Genomic DNA, 24,239 nt, shown 5'->3' on the forward strand with positions numbered 1-24,239 from the left:
AACATTTTATGTTCTCTGCAGGGACAAAAGGTCACTTTCACCCAGAATGTTCAGAGCCCCACATTTATAGGCCTAGTTAAAACACACCGATGCACACACTCACCCCTATCTTTTAACATAACCCAAGGAAACAATGATAAAATAATCCTCAAAGCAGAGAATGGTACCCGTGAAAGGAGGGAGTGATGGGAGCCTAGGAAAGCAGTTTGCATTTACCTTCTTAATGAACGCCACCGAAAACGTGTCCCAAGACACGATGCCATGATCCATGAGCTCTTCAAAGGCCATCAACGTGAAGGACAGCATGTCCCCAAAGCTGTAAAACATAGGGGGGGGGGACACAGAGTCGATGCTGGGCAGTGGGGAAAGTGCACAAGTGAGCCAGCTTTAGGAAGCAGACCTAGACTGCTGGACAAGCAGCTGGGCAGTCAGACCCACTCCACTGGACAGCAGCTGGGCAGAGTCAACAGCTCAAGTGCCAGGCTGGCAACAAACAGGACAGGAAGGGACAGGTGCTTGCCGCCAGCCAGGGAGCTGAGAAACACGGAGCAATTCACTTGCCCTCTCTGAGCCTCTGTGCTCTCAGCTAGGAAGTAAATAATGGCAAGTCTTTAGGTAGCACACTCAATAAAGTTGGTAGCATATCAGTATTCAGTAAGGAGCATCTCAGTCAGTGAAAGTTCCTAAATGCTCCCTTTATAAGCCAGAAGAATCAAGAGGGATAATCCAAAATGACTCAATTAGCATAACAGCCCTTAGGTAAGGATTCAGAGCCTCTGTATTTAACTTTAACAAAAATGGCGTAAGCATGATAAATAAGCATATTCACCTTGATGTTACAATGGCCAGCATCCTGTCCTGAGTTAATGGGTTTCAGGGACTATCTATGATGATTGTATTATGATTCCATATACTGGGTTTGCTGATCCCTTCATTCATTAGGGGGGTCTGATATGTGGTTTATAGATTCAGAGCAATTAGGGGATGCTATGGTCTGTGTAAATCACAAAGTCCTGCGTGTTCAAGGTGCAGCTCTGGTGAGAGGCAATGGAAACTGTAGGAGGTGGGGCCTAGTAGGAAATCTTTAGGTCACTGGGGGTGCGTCCTTGCATAGGTCTTAGAATCACTCTTTTTATCTTTCTGGCCATGGAGTAAGGGCTTTCAGTCCATCATAATGAGCTGCCTCACACAAAGCAACAGGGCCAGCCCATCATAGGCTAACACCTCTAAAATGTGAGCCACAATAAATCACCTCTGGTTGTAAGTTAACCTAGTCATGTACTGACTATAGTAATGGAAAGTTGCCTATGACCAGAGGGTGGGGAGGCAGGGGAGGGGATGTTGAGGAGGAAGAAGAGCCATCTTTGTAAAATACTTTCCTCAGAGGTTCATCCTAGGTTCTTACAATTTCAAAAACATTCTTAGTCATTTATACATCTCAGAAATTTTCACTCTTATCATAAATTTTCATCATCATCATCATCATCATCATCATCATCTATAGTAACTCCAAACCATCAAGAAACTCTCTACCAGCAGATAGAATTATAGGATTTCTATACTACATTATACAATAATACAGATTCCTACACTCAGTTACTTTTTTTTGTTGTTGTTGTTGGTCATGGGGCTTGAACTCTGGGCTTGGGCGTTGTCCCTCAGCTCTTCAGCTCAAGGCGAGCGCTCTACCACTTGAGCTACAGCGCCACTTCTGATTTTCTAGTGGTTTATTGGAGATAGGAGTCTCATGGTCTTTCCTGCCCTGGCTGGCTTTGAACTGCAATCCTCAGATCTCAGCCTCCTGAGTAGCTAGAATTACAAGCATGAGCCACTGGTGCCCAGCAGTTACTTGTTTTTTAATGAAGCTGGACATTACAATATTTTTTTGGGGGGGAGGTCCGATCGTGGGGCCTGAATCCTGGGCCTGGGTGCTGTCCCTCAGCACTTCAGCTCAAGGCTAGCACTCTACCACTTGAGCCACAGTGCCACTTCCGGCTTTTTTCTTTTTGCTTATGTGGTGCTAAGAATCGAACCCAGGCCTCAGGCATGCAAGGCAAGTGCTCTACCACTGAGCCACCTTCCCAGCCTGGTCATTACAATTTTTAATCTAGAGGATCAGACATCCCATTATTGCTATATCACAAAGTCTGCTAACAGATTCAGATTTGGATTTAGGTTTATATTTCTTTTAAAAAATAGCTTCACAGTATTCCTTCCTGCTATTCTTCTACTCAGCCCAGTCTCAAAATAAAATGATTTTTGAAATTCTGTTCTATTTCAAAGGTCGTGATACTGGCAGAAGCCCATCCAAGGGGAGATGACTCTCAGAGGAGGACCGTGATTCAGAGACCAGAGGGGAGGATACACACTGGACAGACATGGCTATGTGGTGATCTCTGGAGCCACACATAGGGGCCCCCACATCAAGCTCTAAGTGAATTCTCCAACACTACAGTCTCCCCATTCATGAGGATGATGATCGTGGTGGTGAGGACAATAGTGATCTTCATTCAGAGAGAAGAAGACTGGAGAAAAAAATGAGCTAGCCTAGTCCTGGGATCAGGAACAGTATGTGGCAAGTGCTAAGTTAACAGCCATGTGCCTATTACCTGAGACAGCGGCATAATAGTAGCATTGTGGACGCAGGAAGCTCCTGGTTTTCAAACGTTTTGCCATCAATGTGGAAAAAGTCGAGAGGGAGAAAACATACAAGGGAGAAAAGTACATGGAAAAGCCAGATGGAAAAACCAGATGGAAAAGCAGCCTATGTCTCTGGCTTCCTGCACACAGGCAGTCCCAATCTCACAGGGGCCCTAGGTGGCACCAGAGGCCAGGCCTCAAAGACAAGCTCCCAACAGGAAACTAAAATGACGGAGAGAACAAATAACTAGACAGCAAGGTGGATGACGACTCAAAACAGTAGCAAGACAGGTTAAATAAAAGTTCCAGGATAATTCACTCTACAAAGGATGAGTTATAAGAGAACAAGTGTTAGAGTGCAAAAATAACAGAAACTGCCTTAGGAAAAATAAGATAAATGCAATTAGTAAGATGTATGAATAGAAACTGGGCAGGAGTCAGTATTACAGTACTGTGAAAACATTATGTAATAATTATTATGTAATAATGTATTAGTAGCAATAAATACTTTGTTAACTTACACACGAAGAGAAAAACAATCACATAATAATGAATAGTTGGCATTTGCTCAAATCTGACATAATAAGATTCGAAATGCTACAGGTTCTTCACATACCTGCCACAGACTCCACTCAGACCAAGATCTTTGCCTTGGTGTCAGCGGTTAAAGACAGCAGTTAGAGAACCAGGAGAGAACAGAAAGAAAAGGAATGAGCCCACAACTGGGCTCAAGCTGGTCTTCTGTTTTGTTTCATTGACAGCACTGGGGTTTGAGCACAGGGCTTTGCACTCATTCAGCTGGCGCTCCACCATTTGAGCCACATACCTAGCCCTTTATGCTATAGTCATGTTTCAAACAGGGTCTCACATTTATGCCCAGGCTGGCTTGGATGACAAACTTTCTGTTCATGTTTCCCATTGTACCTTGGATGACATCACCATACCCAGGTTTTCATTGGCTAAAAAGGAGTACAGAGAACTTTTTGACCACAGGAGCTCCCAAAAATCACAATCCTCCCGATTTCATCCTCTTGAGTAGCTCCGATTACAGACATGAGCTACTGTGCCTGGCTCAAATGCTTCTTGACATTCCCAGTTAGCCACCTGGCCTGGGAATACAAATAAACTTGGGTCTAGATATTAGTCTTCCGTAGCTACTTTAAGAGCAAATGTCTTCCCTCTAATTATCTGAAAGCAAATGTCTCTACTTCTTACCTACCTGCTCAATGAAAGGCTAATCTAAATGGCCAGAAGGAGCCCATCTGAGGACAATCAATCTGCCCTAAAGAAATCCAGTTTGTCTATAGACTCTCTAGGCAGGCTTTAAGGACCTTTGCGGGTAGGATGGAAAGTAGGAAGAACCTCATGTGTTTTCCAGATCTCCAAGTGGTGTTAGGGATCAGGATACCCTCTCGATGGCTATCAAGGAAGTGAAACACTGTTTCAGAGATGGCAGGTAAGGCTCTCCATACTTACAGTGGTCCATTTCTGTGAGTGATTAACAAGTGGGAGAAAGGGCATTTCATGTCACTCACCCACTGAGGAGGTCACAGGAAGTGACCTGGTCCACTCAGTAATGTGAGAGATAGACAGACAGACGGGACATATTGACGATAGAAGACAGAGACAGAGAAAGAATTGATCCAAGATAGAAATGATAGAAAATAGATTTGTAGATGATAAAAGAGAGATGTTACATAGATACGTAGATGATAGGTATACATAAATGATAACTAGAATTATATGACCTCCTATAAACTACATACATATGCATATAAGACACAAAATACATTCAATATAAAAATATGTAAAATGTTCATATACTACATAACAAAATGCATAATACACATATGTGTGATAGAACATTATATAATACACTGTATGTAGTTCTCTATATTAAACATCTATTTCCCTGGAATAAGTTATGTTTTTCCTGAGGAAGAGCTTTTCAGACTTCAACTTCAAGCCGTCAGCAACAAGAAAAGGAGGGCATGTTCAAATATGGTTACATTTCAAAAGAAAGGCCCTTTTTCAAATAAGGTGGCTGGAAGAGCTGTCCTGGAACCCTCACATCGGGGTATTCATCTCCACTTCCAGAGAGGAGAGATTCAGACTCCCAGGAGAGAAGGCAGAAGCCAGCTTCCGACCTCCACACTCCATCTGTATAGGACACCATGCTTGGAAAGCACTATAAAAGAAAAGCAAGCGCTTGGCACATTCTGGAACATTTTTATTTCCTGGGTTTATTTGTTTTTATTATGTGCTAGGCTAAAGACTTTTACAGTAGTGACTGCCACAAAGGGAAGCGTCTGCAAACTACATACCGGGCCACCGTCTCTGTCACAGCCAGCCGCACACCATGTGTGCTGCAATGACTCAATGAAATGTTTCTCAACTTACTAGGGATCATCTTCCTTCCAGAAAAATCCAGCCAGTCTCAAAACAAGCATCTAAATTTATGCTGCCAACTTTTTCAGAGCAGAGTGCATCCCAATGTTTCCATGGAATGATGTACCCAATACAGACTGGAGAAAAGAAAGGAAAGGCAACTTTTATAGCTATCCTACAGGCTCATGCCCGTAATCCTAGCTACTCACTAAGCTGAGATATGAGGATCATGGTTCAAAGCCAGCCCTGGCAGACAAATCTATGAGACTTTTATCCCCAATTAACAAATAAAAAGCTAGAAATGAAGGTGTGCCTCAAGCGGTGAAGTACTAGCTATGAGCAAGGAAGCTAAGCAACAGCATAAGGTCCTAAGTTCAAACTCAAGTAGCAACACAAAAGAAGGAGGAAGAGCAGATGGAAGAGGAGAATTATCAGGAGTGGAATCAGCACACAAGTGATCTAGAACAAATATTTTTCAATCTATGCATCAGTCTCAAATACTTTTTAGATGTAGTGCTTTTCCTTCTTTCTGAGTCACTGATAAAAACCAAAGCCTTCAAACTCTGAACATCACATAAGCCACAAAAGAAGAAAGCTCGGCTTAAAGTCATATACAAAACTCTACCCAGAAGTGCTATAGGGGAAGGGAAGAGGGAGGAAGGTCTGTGGAATCATTTAGTGGTAACCAACAATAAATACTCTCTGCCACAAGGGAAAAAAACAAACAAACAAGGAAGTAGATTCATTAAAAAAAAAAAACTGTTTTAAAAACATCGAACAAAAAGGAAAAAAGTAACTTACTCAAAATATGTAGATGCATAGTTATAAAGTAAGCCAGAGGACAGGTTTTAATTATGCAGACAGGAAAAAAGGAAGTATTAAGATTATAACATAATTTAATCATAGATTCTTACCAAGGCTTCATAATCTTCTGCAATTTCTGGTATTGGCTGTAAAATTTAAAAACAACCATGAGGAACATGTTTAAAAGCAGTGATAGTCAATTCATACAAACAATGTATCTGGAAGAAAACTCAGGATTAGAACCAGGAGGGCCAAACTGCTCCTCAGCCACTCAGTGCATTTCAATACATCATTCAAAGGGATAAATGGACATTAAATCATGATAGGAAGCAACAAAAACACAAGGAACAAACTAATTACTTACACCAGCCATCACATTTACTTACAAGTAGCTCTATTTGAACCAATATGGGTTCATGGTTGATGAGGAGAAACCCCCATGGGTAATAAGAAGTCCAAAGGAACAGGACTTAAAACAATGACTGAGTAGCTTTCTCTTGTAATATGCCAGCTGACTGTCTTGGTCTTGTAAGAGAAGGCCCTGCAGTTTGCTAAAATACCTGTTGTACTTATGTGCCACAAATAGGACATAGTGGAAGAGAAATAATCTGAACCCACAGGTACTAGTGAAAGTCTAGCCAAAGATATAATATGGGTCCAGTTATGAGAAAATGATACAAACCAGTAGGAAGATGTGTATGTTTCAATGGCAAAACTGCAGTATCTGTAACATACCCTCCTGGGTCATCAGATTCTAGTCCCACTGTCTTTGAGCTGTTTTACAATGTATAGGTAGGTAGATGGCAGGCAGGTAGGCAGGCAAGCAGGCAGAAGATGGGAGGAAGGGAGGAAGGGAGGAAGGGAGGAAGGGAGGAAGGAAGGAAGTCAGAGAGGAAGGGAGGGAGGGAGGGAAATAAAAGAATGGATGGTGGATGGATGAACAGATGGATGGGCAAATAAATGATGGATAGGCAATGGAAAAAAGGAAAGGAAGGAAAGGAAAGAAGGAAAGAAGGAAGGAAGGAAGGAAGGAATCAATCAATCCCTGGCTCCATCCATCCCCTCTGAAAGTGATTTAATTGGCTTCTGCCTGATGATAGAAAACCAGTTTGGCCTCCAATTGCAATTCACCTCCATCTTCTTTCCTCCATATATAACTTGTAGTCTTTTGATTTTTTTCTTGAAACGATTATAACTTCTGCCTAGTTCTCTCATTTCAAATAGCTAAATTCTTTTATCACCTGTTCATATGTGTATCTGTATTTTCTCTGGAAATAATCTTTAACAAATTATCTTTTAATAAACCCAGTTGAAAGATGGTCTACTTGCCTGGCACCAATGGCTCATGCCTGTAATCCTAGATACTCAGGAGGCTGAGATATGAGGAATATGGGCCAAAGCCACTCAGAAATGGCACTGTGGCTAAAGTGGAAAAGAGCTAGCCTTGAACAAAAAATTAAATAAAGTTCAAGGATAGCATCCAGGCCCTGAGTTCAAACCCCACAATTGTCACCAAATAGACAGACAGACAGACAGACAGACAGACAGACAGACAGACAATCTACTAAACTGCTAACTTAGAGAGTCTTAAAAAAATGTCCAAGTCATCCAAGAAAGAACAACTATGAAAGCGTTTCAGACTGGGAGACTGAACTATTGGGGGGAGTTAGACCATAAGATGCACCCAGGACAACTTGTACAACTTGAGTGGGGACTAGAGGCATGCCTCAAGTGGTAGAACACCAGCCTGTGAGTGAAAACTTGAGTGGAATCTGCAGGTGAAAGACACCTTGCGGTTCCCCACTCTGTTCCTGTGAATTTTCCTTAGGTTTGAAACTTCCGTTCCCACACATGATATCAAGCCAGGATTGCAAAGATATGCTCTGGCTTGAGACCAGAGCATGCATGGGGTTCTATGTGTTCATGTCCTCTGGAGACCAGTGCAGAGAGCAAACCACCTGACTGTGGGCAGGCAAGCCTAGGGAAAGAACGCTGAAGCCAACACCCTCTCTAGTCATGCCCCACTCCTACCTCTTTCCAAGCCCCTACTATGGCAGTTTAATCTTGAGGGTGATTAGTGCTCAGTTGATAGCTGGGATTTTTCCCTAGTGGTAGGGAAACCTTCGGCCAGTTCCAACCAAGATGAAGCCACCTGCACAGCAGATCCTTGTGCATCCTTAGCCTGACCTTTGCCCAACAAACTCCTATGCAGGGCTTCTTGCACATGCCCTGCATCTTAGACATGTGCTTAAAACTACGGGATGACAGCTGTGTGCATGTGCAGATCCCATTGACCAGTGTGGTGAGTCACTGTTGCTCATTTCCCTAAGATCAGCCCACTGTACATACAGAGAATTCCCGGACACTCTCCAAATCCTGGAAAGCTAAGCACATGTTTCCTCTTAAAGGAGCACAGAATACAAGCCTGCTTGCTATTTCCCTCAATGCTGTGTTTTCTGTATTACATTCTTCCTTGCTCTGCAACTTTTACTTATGTGTGTTTGTGTGCACTGCACACATGTGGGCATGTCCATGCAACATGTGTCATTCAATTCTTTGTTTTAGACACCAAGAATCACTCCGGGATTTTCACCTCTCCCCCTCCCCCAATAACATGTTTTCCCACATTCCCAAAAGCTACATGCTTGCTGTGACTTCAGAAAAAGTTCTGTTGTGGCATGTGTTCCCTCTCCCTCCCTCTGTCTCTTTCCAAGTACAGTTTATGTTTTTAAGAAAACAAAGAAATGTGAGCAGAAAATCTGCAGCTGGTAGAAAGGCTAAGGTTTCCCAGAGGTCAAAAATCTCTTGCTCCAGCCTGAGGAATGAATGCCACTGTTCCTCTTTCAACAGCAAAGGTTAGCCAGGGAGGGGTTGCCCTATAAAGGGATTTTCTGGGGACTTCCACAAAGCCTGCCTAGGCCGGCCTCTTGGGCCTTTGTGATGGAAATTCCTGGCTGGGCCCCAGAGAGGCAGAGAGGGGCAACTCCAATCAGGACTACCCCATGCTTTACCCCTAGCAAACTAGCACCCCAGCAGAGGGAGCTAGAAAGATGCTGCAACCTCACAGCTAGGGCAGAACACAGGACCACAGAAGCATCTTCTGGCTCAGTCTGGGGTTTGCTGGCGCTGGTCATGGCCTCTTTAAGAAATGCAACACCTGCCTGGTGAGTCAGGCTTTGCTGCTAAATAGTAGACAGAGCCACTTAACCCATCCTGGACCTCCCAGAACAGATGCATCCTCTGAGAAACAGTGATTTCCATGAAAACTGACAGTGGCTTGCAAAAATGTGCCAACCAAAGCCAAGCCTACTGTCACACACATCTTGGGGTTCTCTCCCCCTCTCCATCCCCCCCCACCCCCATCCCTCCTGCCTGTGCCAGGCCTAATTCAAGGTCAGAGATAAAATTTGGTACTCAAAGAATATACACTTGGCTCCAATCCCATTCTCAAAGGTAAGGGCCAAGACACTTGAGGGCACACCAAAGTTCAATGCATGGGAATGAAGGTAGTTTTCATACATACCTGGTGTGAAAGACAACTGGAATAATAAAAGTTTAATCTGAGACTCTTTTTAAAAATCAATATCAATAGAAATAAGCACTAATATATACTGTCTTGTATTCTTTATATGTCTGTGGATGTGATGTGTGTGTGTGTGTGTGTGTGTGTGTGTGTGTCCTAGGACTTGAACTCAGGGCCTGTACCATCCCTGAGCTTTTGTGCCCAGGGCTAGTTTTCTACCACTTGAGTCTCAGCTCCGCTTCCAACTTTTTGATGGTAAACTGGAGATGAGTCTTACAACTTTCCTGCCCAGGCTGGCTTTGAACTATGATCCTCAGATCCCAGCCTCCTGAGTTACTAAGATTACAGGCCTGTGCCACTCGCACCTGCCTAGCGTAATGTTTTTTGGTTTGTTTTTTAAGTTTTAAAATGTATATCCTTCTGAGTACGCAATCCATTTTTCAAAATAATTCTACTAGTCACTAGCTTTTAGTTAAAGCAGATTAGAGGGCTGGGAATGTGGCTCAGTGGTAGAGTGCTTGCCTAGCATTCATGAAGCCCTGGGCTCAATTCCTCAGTACCACATACACAGAAAAGGCTGGAAGTGGTAATGTGGCTTAAGTGGTAGAGTATTAGCCTTGAGCAAAAGAAGTTCAGGGACAGTGCCCAAGCCCCATGACTAAAAACAACAACAAAAAAGATAGTTATAGTACTGAAAAAGCAGATTAGAAAATCTTTCAAAAAATAACAATATAAAATGTCCTATAATAAGGTAAGGGCTAATTACAGTGTCTATATCCTTCAAATTATTATATTGTGAATCCCTTGTATGTCAGTAAAGCTGTAAAGATACATAGCTGTGATCATATACAGGTATAGTCATACACAGCTCTAAACCATCCACAGGTAATAAAAACAATGGTAGGAATATTTAATCACATAGAACTTTTGGTGGGTACAAAAAAAGCAAGTTATAAAGAGAATGAATATTACACTTCTACTTTTGTACATCTTGTGTACATTTAAAGTCATAAAAAATTGGGTGCTCATAGCTATAATCCTAGCTACTCAAGAGGCTGATAGTTGATGATCTCGGTTCCAAGTGGAGGTGTGACTTCAGTAACTAGAAAATGTTAGCCTTAGGCAAAAAGAAAAAAAAAATCCAAGCAAGAGCACAAGGCCCTGAGTTTAAGCCCCATTATCAGTACAAAAGTAAAATAAAATAGAAAATACACTCACACAAACACACACACACACACACACACACACACACACACGACCTTACAGGTGGCTGTGGGGAGAGCACAGATGACAAAGAATTCCTGTGTTTGATGCTTCCTGTCTGTTTTCCTGAAGGAACGATGGTTTCTTTAAAAGGACTGTGAGCTCTTTGGAAACAGGGATTTTGCTTTTGCCAATCTGGCTGCAGGGCTGAATCATTTTCCAGTGGTGTTATTTTCTTGACACAGAGCCAACTGGAAAGGGAACTAAGTGACTGTCCTTTGTTCTAGGAGACTTCCTTGCTCTGGGTCCCAGGGATAATAAACTGACAATTCAACAGTAGAAGGATTCAGAGGAAGCAGCCCAATTGTCTGTGTGTGGGAGCTCAGAAACCCACAGGGCTGTGTTAAAAGCCACACAAGAGCAGAGAGAGTCCCTATCTTGGCACTTGGGAGTTGCAGGGCCCCCGTTTTCCCATTCAACTCAAATCAGATCAGATCAATTCCTTCAAAACATCTTTGTATGATCATCTTTGTTTCCTCCTCAGCATCCCTAATTGTGCTGAGGTTGGAGCAATGGCCTTCCCCAGAACTCTCCTTGCTTTTCAAACCTCAGTGTCAATCAGAAACTAGGAATGGTCGGGTGCCCATAATCCTAGCTACTCAGGAGGCTGAGATCTAATGATCATGGTCCAAAACCAGCCTGGACAGGAAATTCTCTGAGACCTCTCATCTCCAATTAACCACCAAAAAGCTGGTAGTGAAGCTGTGGCTCAAGAGGTAGAGCATTAGCACTTGGCAAAAAAGCTCCAGAACAGAGTCTAGACCCCAAGTTCTAGCCTCAATATCAGGAGAAAAAAATAACAATGCAACTAGCAAATACCACAGGGATGGACATTTTCCAATTACTCCATCATTGCTCTATGCATTGTGGCCTCTCTGGATAACTGTAGAAAGATATGGAAACACACAGCCTTGAGTGAAGACAAGTAGGCAGGCAAGCAATCACTCAGTCTCATTATTACTAAAGGGAGGAAATCCTAGCTCTGTTTTCTCTATGGTTCTGAAAACTTTTCCACAGACTGGGCAGCAGAGGGATTCTCTTCCTTCCCACATGGAAATCTGCATGCCCAGGGCCAGGAGTCCTCACTAAAGACCTCTCCAAATGCAAGAGTGATTTAGAATCTGTGGTGTCTGTTCCGAAGGGTTCTTGGGAATAAATTAAAGTCTTGCTATTTAATTTAACTGAGAAGCCAGGTTGCCTTATAAGAAAAAATATCTTTCATTCTATCTCTCTGTTTTTTTTCTTTACATCTGAACAAAAGTTGTGATAAATCGCTTTGGATCAAATGAGCCATCTCTAAGGACTGCAAAAGACAGGAAAGGTAACCTGAGGCTCAGCTCCTCCTTCCCCCATCTCCAAAGCAGCTTGGCTTTGAACTAATATAAAACAGTGAAGGAAGAACTGAAGGAGACGCAGAGGTAAGACCATCCTTCCCAGGAACCCGGTGTGATGGGAAAAACGAAGACAACAATGCAAAACAGTAACACTTCCAAAGATCTGGCCTTGTGTCTGTTTGCCTGTCCCTGAAAAACGGGACTTCATGCACCCACTTGCAATGCTAACTGTGTGCTCATGAAGGCAAAAGGCTGTAAAGGGTCAAGAGGTCAGAGGGCGTGGGGCCTATGGGTTGGTGAGGTCAATGGGGACTGGGCATCGCTGAGTGGGGGGATGGGGGAGGGCCTGTCATGTCACGTGACCTCACTTCCTTGGTGACCAACAGCCACAGAACTCAGAACCCCAGTTGCCCAGTTGCCCTCGACTGAAGAGACGGTATCCTCTTGCCGTCTCTTCCACAGAGGGAAAGGCGACTATGTTTAGCTGCTGTTGTCCATGGCTTAGAGGCCGTGGGAGACACCCTGAACGTGGCCACCACCCCGAACGTGGCCACGAGGCTCCTCGTGCTCAGAGCGCCCCGCAGCGCCTGAGACGCTGGGTCAGATCACATGCCACGCCAACAAGAATATTCGGCCGGCGGCGCTCAAGCGTATCACACAGCCCACGGGATGTGTCGGGCCCTGAACGCCACATGGCCCGCGTACGGGCCGATCGTCACGGACCAGGCCTGGGCTCTCACGGGCTACCCATGACCGCGGCACCGCTGCTCAGTCCTGGAGAGGTTCGCCGAGGCCAGCCCACCACTGTGAGTACCCTGAGCCCAGGGGATGCCCTGCCCCGTGGAGACCACATGGCTGTCCCATGGGCCGGTCCAGACAGTTGGGGCCACAGCTCTGACAGCCTCAATTCCACGGATGAACCACCGCCTCCACTCAGTCCTGGGGAGGTTCACCGCTCATGGGCTGGTCCAGACTCTCAGGGCCACAGCTCTGACAGCTTCTCTTCCACCAAGGCGCCGCTTCCTCTGCTCAGCCCTGGGGAGGTTCGCCATAGCCAGCCTCCGACGAACACCGTGAGTGCCCTGATCAACTCCAAGTCCTTCCTCTTCTGCCCAGGCCCGGGTGTGACTGCTCAGGCCTGGGCAGCAGTGGGCCTCCGTGGGGTCTGCATAGGGATGACTGATAACGCACAGGGGCCTGTCAGAACCAGAGCCCTCTCTCTTGGCACCTTGCCTCGGGTGTCTAGGAGGGAAACATTCCTGAGCTGTCACCACCCTCATTTGCCCCGCTCCTGCCAGTGCCTAAGAGCCATCAACCCTGCAAGATCATGGGGCTCACTGCTGTCCAGGGAGGACCGGGTCCCTAAGACTTCCACCCAGCCACAAACAGCCCCAACAGCGGCCACACACCATGTCCCTCCCTCCCTCCCATCCTCACCTTCACGCTTCTTGCTGACCCTGTGGCCTCCCCTGTCTTTGCAGGCCTCCTCACGGGACCTAGGCCCGGATGACACCAGCTGGACCTCCGTCACATACACCCGGACCATCAGGCGCAGGCGTTGGTCAGTCACCCGGGTGAGTGTGCATGTGTGTCCATTCCTCCAAGGACATCTAGCCCACACATCACACTCACACTGGGCCGCGCTTGGACAAAGTCATGCAGGGCTGTCTCTGCCAGCCCCACAAAGCAATAGCTCCCACTGCAGACCCTGTACTGCCTTGGCAGGGACAAACCACTGCCAAACAGTCCATCACCCAACGTAATCCAGCTCCATGCCCCCTAGCCACACTTGCCAACCACTCTAACACTCACCACACGAGAAAGCGGCTGGCTGCCCACATGTGCACCTAGGTAGCTCTTGGGCTTTGGCTGCATTGCCACATGTCCCCTCCTGCCTACTCCTGGGCTCACCCACCACCTCTCAGCCCTTGTGCCAGGGACCTAACAGCTTCTGCACCTTCGGTAGGCTTTCCCTGCCCATCCTCATGTGGGAGGCTTGCTTCGAGCAACTTAAAGGGCACACACACTATTGCAGGCTCCCAGTGTCGTGTGTGTGTGTGTGTGTGTGTGTGTGTGTGTGTGTGTGTGTATTCGAATTCGAGTTAGCCTGTGTGTATGGGAGCAGGAGTGCACGTGTGTGCTGGTGTGCAGGTGTATGTGTTGGAGAGGGAAAGAGACACAGACAAAGACAGAGAGACAGAGGGAGGGACAGAGACAGAGAGACAGAGGGAGGGACAGGGACAGGGACAGAGAAAAAACCCATGCCTGCTTTTCCCATGCCCTCCTAAGGCAGTGGGGTTTGTTCTGAGCTCCAGCTCTCCCCCAAGCCTCCAGCGGGGTTCTCCCGTCTTTTTTGAAAATCCAAGCAATTCTGTATCTCCCTAGACTGAAAACGGGCTGCTGGTCCTGAGCCTGGAGGAAACTTCTAGGAGCTGGCAAATAAGGATTACTTCTTCCCAGGGGCTTGTGGACCCAACACCTGGGCTTCTGCAGAGCCGCGGCTCCGTGGCCCCCATGGAAGCACTGTGCTCCAGGCAAGAGGCTGTGAGTGTGACCAGGTGAGCATCATCCTGCAAGGCTCTGGCTGCCATGGGCAAGCCACAGCTCATCGAGACTCTTTCCTGGGCAGGCGGGAGGGTGGGTATGTAGCAAGCACTGGAGGACCTTCACTGTGCTGTGGCCCCTTTGCCTTTTCCTCAGGTGCTCGGTGGCTGGCTGGGTGCTGCTGAGCCTTAGCCCCAGGCCAGATGGATGCCAATGTGGGCTGCAAAGGCCCATCGGGAGCTCTCCCAGAGAATGCTCTCTGATGCAGCTGTTGCCATTGATCAGCCCTGACCAGCCAAGGCCGGTGAGTCCCGGACTGGGCCCCTCATCCTTCCTCCTTGGGGGGCAGGCAGACAGTCTACACAGACCCAGAACACTCTCTCTAGGAGGCAATTCTGGCCACACCATCACCTCTCCTCCTGCAAGCCCTGGGACACACTGGCACACTCACTGGCCAGGCATCAGCCCTGCCGGTCCATGGGGCCCGCTGCTGTCCAGGAAGTGCCTAGTCCCTAAAGCTTCCATAAACAGCCATAAACAGCCCCAACATTGGCCATACACCATGTCCCTCTCTCCCTCCCACTTTCACCTTCATGCTTCTTGCTGGCCTCTTGCTGGCCATCCCTGTCTTTGCAGACCTGCATACAGGACATGATTCAGGACAACCGCAGCTGGACCTCCATCACATACAGCATCACTGTCAGGCCCTGCCTTTGTCAATCATGTGGATGCATGTCGGTTCCTCCAAGGACATCCAACCCACACAACACACTCACACTGGGCTGGGCTTGGACAAAGTCACGTGTCACCCTCCAGCCCCAGCACTTCCTTGGTAGGGACACTGCTGCCAAACAGTTCAGCACCCAATGTAATCCAGGCCCCCATCTCCATGCCCGCTAGCCACACCACACCTACCCACAACTCTGACACTCACCACACGTGAAAGCGGCTTGCTGCCCACATGTGAACCTACGTAGCTCTTGGGCTTTGGCCCAACTGTCACATTTACCCTCCTGTCTGGTCCTGGGTTCACCCACTGCCTCTCAGCCCTTGTGCCAGGGACCTAACAGCTTCTGCACTTTCTCTGTGCTTTCACCATTCATCATCAGGCTGGAGGCTCACTTTCAGCAAACTCAAAGTGCTCACTTACAGCTGCAGGCTCCTGGTGTGAGTGAGTGAGTGAGTGAGTGAGTGAGTGTGCGTGTGTGTGTGTGTGTGTGTGTGTGTATGAGGATTCCAGCTAGACCAGCGGTGTGCGAGTGGGAGTACATGTGTGTGCTGGGTGTGGGTATATGTGTTCGAGAGACAGAGAAAGACAGAGAGAGAGAGAGACAGCGAGACAGAGACTGAGACTGAGACAGAGACAGAGAGACAGCGACAGAGACAGACAAACAGAGGTAGAGACAGAGAGAGAACACATGCCTGCCTTTCCCATGCCTTCCTACGGCAGGGAGTTTGTTCTGAGTTCTAGCCCACCCCCAAGCCTCGAGCAGGTTGATTACAGCTTCTTTGAAAAACCAAACAACTCTGCGTCTCCCCAGGCTGAAAACATTATGCCGGTCTGGAGCAGAGAGGATTTGTACAACCTATGGCAAATGTGCATGATGATACCGTCTTTGCAGGGGATTCAATACCGGGCACCGGCCCCTCTGCACAGACGTGGGTCTTCGGGACCAAGGGAGGCACTGTGCTCCAGTCAAGAGGCCCTGCCTGTGACCAGGTGAGCCTCATCCTGCAAGGCACTGGCTGCCACGGGCAAGCCACAGCTCATCCAGGCTCTGACCCGGGCAGCTGGGAGGGTGGGTGTGTAGCAAGAACTGCCAGGACCCTCCGCCTGCTGTGGCCTCTTTGACTGCCGTTTCCTCCAGGTGCTTGGTGGCTGACTGTCACCCCTACCTCGGTTTGCTGAGCCGGAACTGGTTCCACAGCCACAGTCCGTATAGACGGAAGGATCGGCTCCTGATGCCCATAGGGAGCTGTACCACAGGGTGCTCGTGCATGCAGCTGTCGCTGCCATTGCGTAGCCCTGTGGTGGTTCGCCCTGACCAGCCAAGGCCTGTGAGTCACCTACTGTGCCCTCTCCCTTCTTCCCCAGGGGCAGGCGGGAGGACTCCCCAGACCCGGAACCCTCTCTCTAGACTCGGAGGCAATCCTGGCCTCACCATCCCCTCTCCTCCTACAAACCTTGTGGCACACTTACTCACTAACTGCCCAACCAGCAGCCCTGCAAGGCGTGGGGCTTGGTGCTGTCTGGGGAGATGCTAGGGCCCAAAGTTTCCAGGGGGCCACACCCAGCCTCAACAGTGGCCACTTGTCATGCCCTTGTCTTCCTCCCTGCCTCCCTTCTTTCCCTCCTTAAGCTTCTTGCTGGCCTCCTGACCCTTCTTCCTCTCTTTTCAGGCCTGCACCACATTGACTACATTGCCCCACCACATGGTGGCAAGGCCTGCCTTCACCTGGACATATGCATCTCTCCTATGGAGATGCCAACTCCCAACCTCCCATTCTGGTTGCATCATCTGGAGGCCACTGAGGCAGAGGCTGCAGGTGAGGGACACTGGCCCCGGAGCTGTTCCTTCCAAGGAAGGGATAGCCAGTCCTACTTACACCCATGAGCCCAGGTGCCTGAGCGAGTGTGCATGCATGCAAGTGCACTCCCACAGTCACATGCAACTCAGGCTTGTACAAGGGCACAGGAGAGTGTGTTGCATATGGGGGCCAGATCTGGAGCACAGTGTGTGTGTGTGGACAGGAGGGCTGACATCTGGGAAAGACCCAGAACCATCAGTTGTTGGATGCCTTAGGGACCTCCATCCACCGTGGGCCGCCTCAGGGGGCAGAGCTCGGTCTGCAAGGCAGCAGGCAGGGCCGTGTCCCGACACCAACATGGGCTCTATACCTGCTCTGCTCCTCTTGCAGCTGCGGGGCCAGCTCCAGCCCAGCTGTGCTAACATCTGCTGACTGCACTCCGCCAGTGCCACTGGCCAGACCAAAGCCAGCACGACCAATGCCTTCACCACAAACAAGCAGCCAAAGGCCTCTTCACACCACGCCACAACGAAGCCTTCACCTGGAGCAGCCCTTGCCACACCCCTACCTGCCCTGTTCATCACTAATCCTCTCCCTTCAGTACCTAGACCAGCTGTTTATCTACTCTTATTTATTAAAGTTTATTGAAAAAGATCAAAAGGCACACAATGTCCTCTCATGAAACAAACAAAGAGAGTTCCACTCCGTGGCTTCCAGTGGTTTCCCAGGTGGCGAAGCAGTTGGCACTGTCTACTAGGAAGCACATTCCTCAACCTCTCCCCTTAACAGGACCTCCCCACTCCTCTGCTGCTTCTTCATGGCAGCCAAGGGACTTGTCAATCTGCCCTTGTCTTCATTCCTTACCTCCCTGGTGGCTCCTTATCTGCCCTCCGAGTAGTAGTAGTAGTAGTAGTAGTAATAGTAGTAGTAGTAGTAGTAGAAGGAGGAATAATAATAATAATAGTTATAGTAGTAGTGCTAGTAGACCTAATGTTCTTAGTAGTTCTAATAGGCTCTGATTCAGGTCACAAGTCTCTGTGTCCCAATGGGAATTGAAAGGAAGAAGAGAACTCACCAGACAAAAGAGAAAGCCTAGCAATCCTCCCAGGGTGGCATGGACTTTCAGAGGACAGGAGTGCAGAGGAGTGCACACACAAAGAAGGGCCTACTCCAGCCGCTGTCTGGTCCAATGCGGGGAGAACTGCCCTGGAGGGTACATGTTGGGAACGCCATTCCTTGGGCCCGAAGCACACAAAAGGCCTACCAGCAGCTGTCTTGTTCAGGGATGCATGAGGGGCAAAGAGAAAAGGAGAGCCCGTTGATCCAAAGGACATGAGGCCCTGGGTTCAATTCCTCAGCACCACATAACCAAAAAGGCAAAAAAGCAGGAAGTGGCGCTGTGGCTCAAGTGGTAGAGCGCTAGCCTTGAGCTGAAGAGCTGAGGGACAGCGCCCAGGCCCAGAGATCAGGCCCCACGACAGGAACCCCCCTCAAAAAAAAAATAAAAAATCAGAATTAGTGTAGAAACACAATGTCCCCTTGTATAGGGTCCTTCCGATTCCCAGGGAGATGTGGAATGGAAAGCTTGTTTGGTCTCCTGGGTGCACACCAGCCTGCCAGGTGGGAAGGGCGGTCACGTGCCCCTCAACCCCCAGACTCCCACCGGGACTGTGTGCTCATGAAGGCAAAAGGCTGTAAAGGGTCAAGAGGTCAGAGGGCGTGGGGCCTATGGGTTGGTGAGGTCAATGGGGACTGGGCATCGCTGAGTGGGGGGGTGGGGGAGGGCCTGTCATGTCACGTGACCTCACTTCCTTGGTGACCAACAGCCACAGAACTCAGAACCCCAGTTGCCCAGTTGCCCTCGACTGAAGAGACGGTATCCTCTTGCCGTCTCTTCCACAGAGGGAAAGGCGACTATGTTTAGCTGCTGTTGTCCATGGCTTAGAGGCCGTGGGAGACACCCTGAACGTGGCCACCACCCCGAACGTGGCCACGAGGCTCCTCGTGCTCAGAGCGCCCCGCAGCGCCTGAGACGCTGGGTCAGATCACATGCCACGCCAACAAGAATATTCGGCCGGCGGCGCTCAAGCGTATCACACAGCCCACGGGATGTGTCGGGCCCTGAACGCCACATGGCCCGCGTACGGGCCGATCGTCACGGACCAGGCCTGGGCTCTCACGGGCTACCCATGACCGCGGCACCGCTGCTCAGTCCTGGAGAGGTTCGCCGAGGCCAGCCCACCACTGTGAGTACCCTGAGCCCAGGGGATGCCCTGCCCCGTGGAGACCACATGGCTGTCCCATGGGCCGGTCCAGACAGTTGGGGCCACAGCTCTGACAGCCTCAATTCCACGGATGAACCACCGCCTCCACTCAGTCCTGGGGAGGTTCACCGCTCATGGGCTGGTCCAGACTCTCAGGGCCACAGCTCTGACAGCTTCTCTTCCACCAAGGCGCCGCTTCCTCTGCTCAGCCCTGGGGAGGTTCGCCATAGCCAGCCTCCGACTAACAAAGTGAGTGCCCTGATCAACTCCAAGTCCTTCCTCTTCTGCCCAGGCCCGGGTGTGACTGCTCAGGCCTGGGCAGCAGTGGGCCTCCGTGGGGTCTGCATAGGGATGACTGATAACGCACAGGGGCCTGTCAGAACCAGAGCCCTCTCTCTTGGCACCTTGCCTCGGGTGTCTAGGAGGGAAACATTCCTGAGCTGTCCCCACCCTCCTCTCATTTGCCCGCTCCTGCCAGTGCCTAAGAGCCATCAACCCTGCAAGATCATGGGGCTCACTGCTGTCCAGGAAGGGCCGGGTCCCTAACACTTCCACCCAGCCACAAACAGCCCCAACAGCGGCCACACACCATGTCCCTCCCTCCCTCCCATCCTCACCTTCACGCTTCTTGCTGACCCTGTGGCCTCCCCTGTCTTTGCAGGCCTCCTCACGGGACCTAGGCCCGGATGACACCAGCTGGACCTCCGTCACATACACCCGGACCATCAGGCGCAGGCGTTGGTCAGTCACCCGGGTGAGTGTGGATGTCGGTCCATTCCTCCAAGGACATCTAGCCCACACATCACACTCACACTGGGCCGCGCTTGGACAAAGTCATGCAGGGCTGTCTCTGCCAGCCCCACAAAGCAATAGCTCCCACTGCAGACCCTGTACTGCCTTGGCAGGGACAAACCACTGCCAAACAGTCCATCACCCAACGTAATCCAGCTCCATGCCCCCTAGCCACACTTGCCAACCACTCTAACACTCACTACACGAGAAAGCGGCTGGCTGCCCACGTGTGCACCTAGGTAGCTCTTGGGCTTTGGCTGCATTGCCACATGTCCCCTCCTGCCTACTCCTGGGCTCACCCACCACCTCTCAGCCCTTGTGCCAGGGACCTAACAGCTTCTGCACCTTCGGTAGGTTTTCCCTGCCCATCCTCATGTGGGAGGCTTGCTTCGAGCAACTTAAAGGGCACACACACTATTGCAGGCTCCCAGTGTCGTGTGTGTGTGTGTGTGTGTGTGTGTGTGTGTGTATTCGAATTCGAGTTAGCCTGTGTGTATGGGAGCAGGAGTGCACGTGTGTGCTGGTGTGCAGGTGTATGTGTTGGAGAGAGAAGGAGACACAGACAAAGACAGAGAGACAGAGGGAGGGACAGAGACAGAGAGACAGAGGGAGGGACAGGGACAGGGACAGAGAAAAAACCCATGCCTGCTTTTCCCATGCCCTCCTAAGGCAGTGGGGTTTGTTCTGAGCTCCAGCTCTCCCCCAAGCCTCCAGCGGGGTTCTCCCGTCTTTTTTGAAAATCCAAGCAATTCTGTATCTCCCTAGACTGAAAACGGGCTGCTGGTCCTGAGCCTGGAGGAAACTTCTAGGAGCTGGCAAATAAGGATTACTTCTTCCCAGGGGCTTGTGGACCCAACACCTGGGCTTCTGCAGAGCCGCGGCTCCGTGGCCCCCATGGAAGCACTGTGCTCCAGGCAAGAGGCTGTGAGTGTGACCAGGTGAGCATCATCCTGCAAGGCTCTGGCTGCCATGGGCAAGCCACAGCTCATCGAGACTCTTTCCTGGGCAGGCGGGAGGGTGGGTATGTAGCAAGCACTGGAGGACCTTCACTGTGCTGTGGCCCCTTTGCCTTTTCCTCAGGTGCTCGGTGGCTGGCTGGGTGCTGCTGAGCCTTAGCCCCAGGCCAGATGGATGCCAATGTGGGCTGCAAAGGCCCATCGGGAGCTCTCCCAGAGAATGCTCTCTGATGCAGCTGTTGCCATTGATCAGCCCTGACCAGCCAAGGCCGGTGAGTCCCGGACTGGGCCCCTCATCCTTCCTCCTTGGGGGGCAGGCAGACAGTCTACACAGACCCAGAACACTCTCTCTAGGAGGCAATTCTGGCCACACCATCACCTCTCCTCCTGCAAGCCCTGGGACACACTGGCACACTCACTGGCCAGGCATCAGCCCTGCCGGTCCATGGGGCCCGCTGCTGTCCAGGAAGTGCCTAGTCCCTAAAGCTTCCATAAACAGCCATAAACAGCCCCAACATTGGCCATACACCATGTCCCTCTCTCCCTCCCACTTTCACCTTCATGCTTCTTGCTGGCCTCTTGCTGGCCATCCCTGTCTTTGCAGACCTGCATACAGGACATGATTCAGGACAACCGCAGCTGGACCTCCATCACATACAGCATCACTGTCAGGCCCTGCCTTTGTCAATCATGTGGATGCATGTCGGTTCCTCCAAGGACATCCAACCCACACAACACACTCACACTGGGCTGGGCTTGGACAAAGTCACGTGTCACCCTCCAGCCCCAGCACTTCCTTGGTAGGGACACTGCTGCCAAACAGTTCAGCACCCAATGTAATCCAGGCCCCCATCTCCATGCCCGCTAGCCACACCACACCTACCCACAACTCTGACACTCACCACACGTGAAAGCGGCTTGCTGCCCACATGTGAACCTACGTAGCTCTTGGGCTTTGGCCCAACTGTCACATTTACCCTCCTGTCTGGTCCTGGGTTCACCCACTGCCTCTCAGCCCTTGTGCCAGGGACCTAACAGCTTCTGCACTTTCTCTGTGCTTTCACCATTCATCATCAGGCTGGAGGCTCACTTTCAGCAAACTCAAAGTGCTCACTTACAGCTGCAGGCTCCTGGTGTGAGTGAGTGAGTGAGTGAGTGAGTGAGTGTGCGTGTGTGTGTGTGTGTGTGTGTGTGTATGAGGATTCCAGCTAGACCAGCGGTGTGCGAGTGGGAGTACATGTGTGTGCTGGGTGTGGGTATATGTGTTCGAGAGACAGAGAAAGACAGAGAGAGAGAGAGACAGCGAGACAGAGACTGAGACTGAGACAGAGACAGAGAGACAGCGACAGAGACAGACAAACAGAGGTAGAGACAGAGAGAGAACACATGCCTGCCTTTCCCATGCCTTCCTACGGCAGGGAGTTTGTTCTGAGTTCTAGCCCACCCCCAAGCCTCGAGCAGGTTGATTACAGCTTCTCTGAAAAACCAAACAACTCTGCGTCTCCCCAGGCTGAAAACATTATGCCGGTCTGGAGCAGAGAGGATTTGTACAACCTATGGCAAATGTGCATGATGATACCGTCTTTGCAGGGGATTCAATACCGGGCACCGGCCCCTCTGCACAGACGTGGGTCTTCGGGACCAAGGGAGGCACTGTGCTCCAGTCAAGAGGCCCTGCCTGTGACCAGGTGAGCCTCATCCTGCAAGGCACTGGCTGCCACGGGCAAGCCACAGCTCATCCAGGCTCTGACCCGGGCAGCTGGGAGGGTGGGTGTGTAGCAAGAACTGCCAGGACCCTCCGCCTGCTGTGGCCTCTTTGACTGCCGTTTCCTCCAGGTGCTTGGTGGCTGACTGTCACCCCTACCTCGGTTTGCTGAGCCGGAACTGGTTCCACAGCCACAGTCCGTATAGACGGAAGGATCGGCTCCTGATGCCCATAGGGAGCTGTACCACAGGGTGCTCGTGCATGCAGCTGTCGCTGCCATTGCGTAGCCCTGTGGTGGTTCGCCCTGACCAGCCAAGGCCTGTGAGTCACCTACTGTGCCCTCTCCCTTCTTCCCCAGGGGCAGGCGGGAGGACTCCCCAGACCCGGAACCCTCTCTCTAGACTCGGAGGCAATCCTGGCCTCACCATCACCTCTCCTCCTACAAACCTTGTGGCACACTTACTCACTAACTGCCCAACCAGCAGCCCTGCAAGGCGTGGGGCTTGGTGCTGTCTGGGGAGATGCTAGGGCCCAAAGTTTCCAGGGGGCCACACCCAGCCTCAACAGTGGCCACTTGTCATGCCCTTGTCTTCCTCCCTGCCTCCCTTCTTTCCCTCCTTAAGCTTCTTGCTGGCCTCCTGACCCTTCTTCCTCTCTTTTCAGGCCTGCACCACATTGACTACATTGCCCCACCACATGGTGGCAAGGCCTGCCTTCACCTGGACATATGCATCTCTCCTATGGAGATGCCAACTCCCAACCTCCCATTCTGGTTGCATCATCTGGAGGCCACTGAGGCAGAGGCTGCAGGTGAGGGACACTGGCCCCGGAGCTGTTCCTTCCAAGGAAGGGATAGCCAGTCCTACTTACACCCATGAGCCCAGGTGCCTGAGCGAGTGTGCATGCATGCAAGTGCACTCCCACAGTCACATGCAACTCAGGCTTGTACAAGGGCACAGGAGAGTGTGTTGCATATGGGGGCCAGATCTGGAGCACAGTGTGTGTGTGTGTGGACAGGAGGGCTGACATCTGGGAAAGACCCAGAACCATCAGTTGTTGGATGCCTTAGGGACCTCCATCCACCGTGGGCCGCCTCAGGGGGCAGAGCTCGGTCTGCAAGGCAGCAGGCAGGGCCGTGTCCCGACACCAACATGGGCTCTATACCTGCTCTGCTCCTCTTGCAGCTGCGGGGCCAGCTCCAGCCCAGCTGTGCTAACATCTGCTGACTGCACTCCGCCAGTGCCACTGGCCAGACCAAAGCCAGCACGACCAATGCCTTCACCACAAACAAGCAGCCAAAGGCCTCTTCACACCACGCCACAACGAAGCCTTCACCTGGAGCAGCCCTTGCCACACCCCTACCTGCCCTGTTCATCACTAATCCTCTCCCTTCAGTACCTAGACCCCCTGTTTATCTACTCTTATTTATTAAAGTTTATTGAAAAAAAATCAAAAGGCACACAATGTCCTCTCATGAAAGTGTGTTTTGCCTTATTT

The 24,239-nt window shown here is 50.2% G+C and overlaps 1 protein-coding gene across 1 annotated transcript in view; it reads right to left on the minus strand.

The window, feature by feature from the left end:
* The window catches only part of LOC122120796 (engulfment and cell motility protein 1-like), an 86,996-nt gene that overhangs the window by 53,542 nt on the left and 9,215 nt on the right, over positions 1-24,239 (minus strand). The window contains 2 exon segments of the mRNA XM_042695024.1: positions 217-316; positions 5,943-5,978. Of these exon segments, the coding sequence (XP_042550958.1) occupies positions 217-316; positions 5,943-5,978 (136 nt within the window).

This window comes from Dipodomys spectabilis, unplaced genomic scaffold (assembly GCF_019054845.1).
Source record: "Dipodomys spectabilis isolate Male_0828 unplaced genomic scaffold, ASM1905484v1 ptg000178l, whole genome shotgun sequence".
Classification (NCBI taxonomy): domain Eukaryota; kingdom Metazoa; phylum Chordata; class Mammalia; order Rodentia; family Heteromyidae; genus Dipodomys; species Dipodomys spectabilis.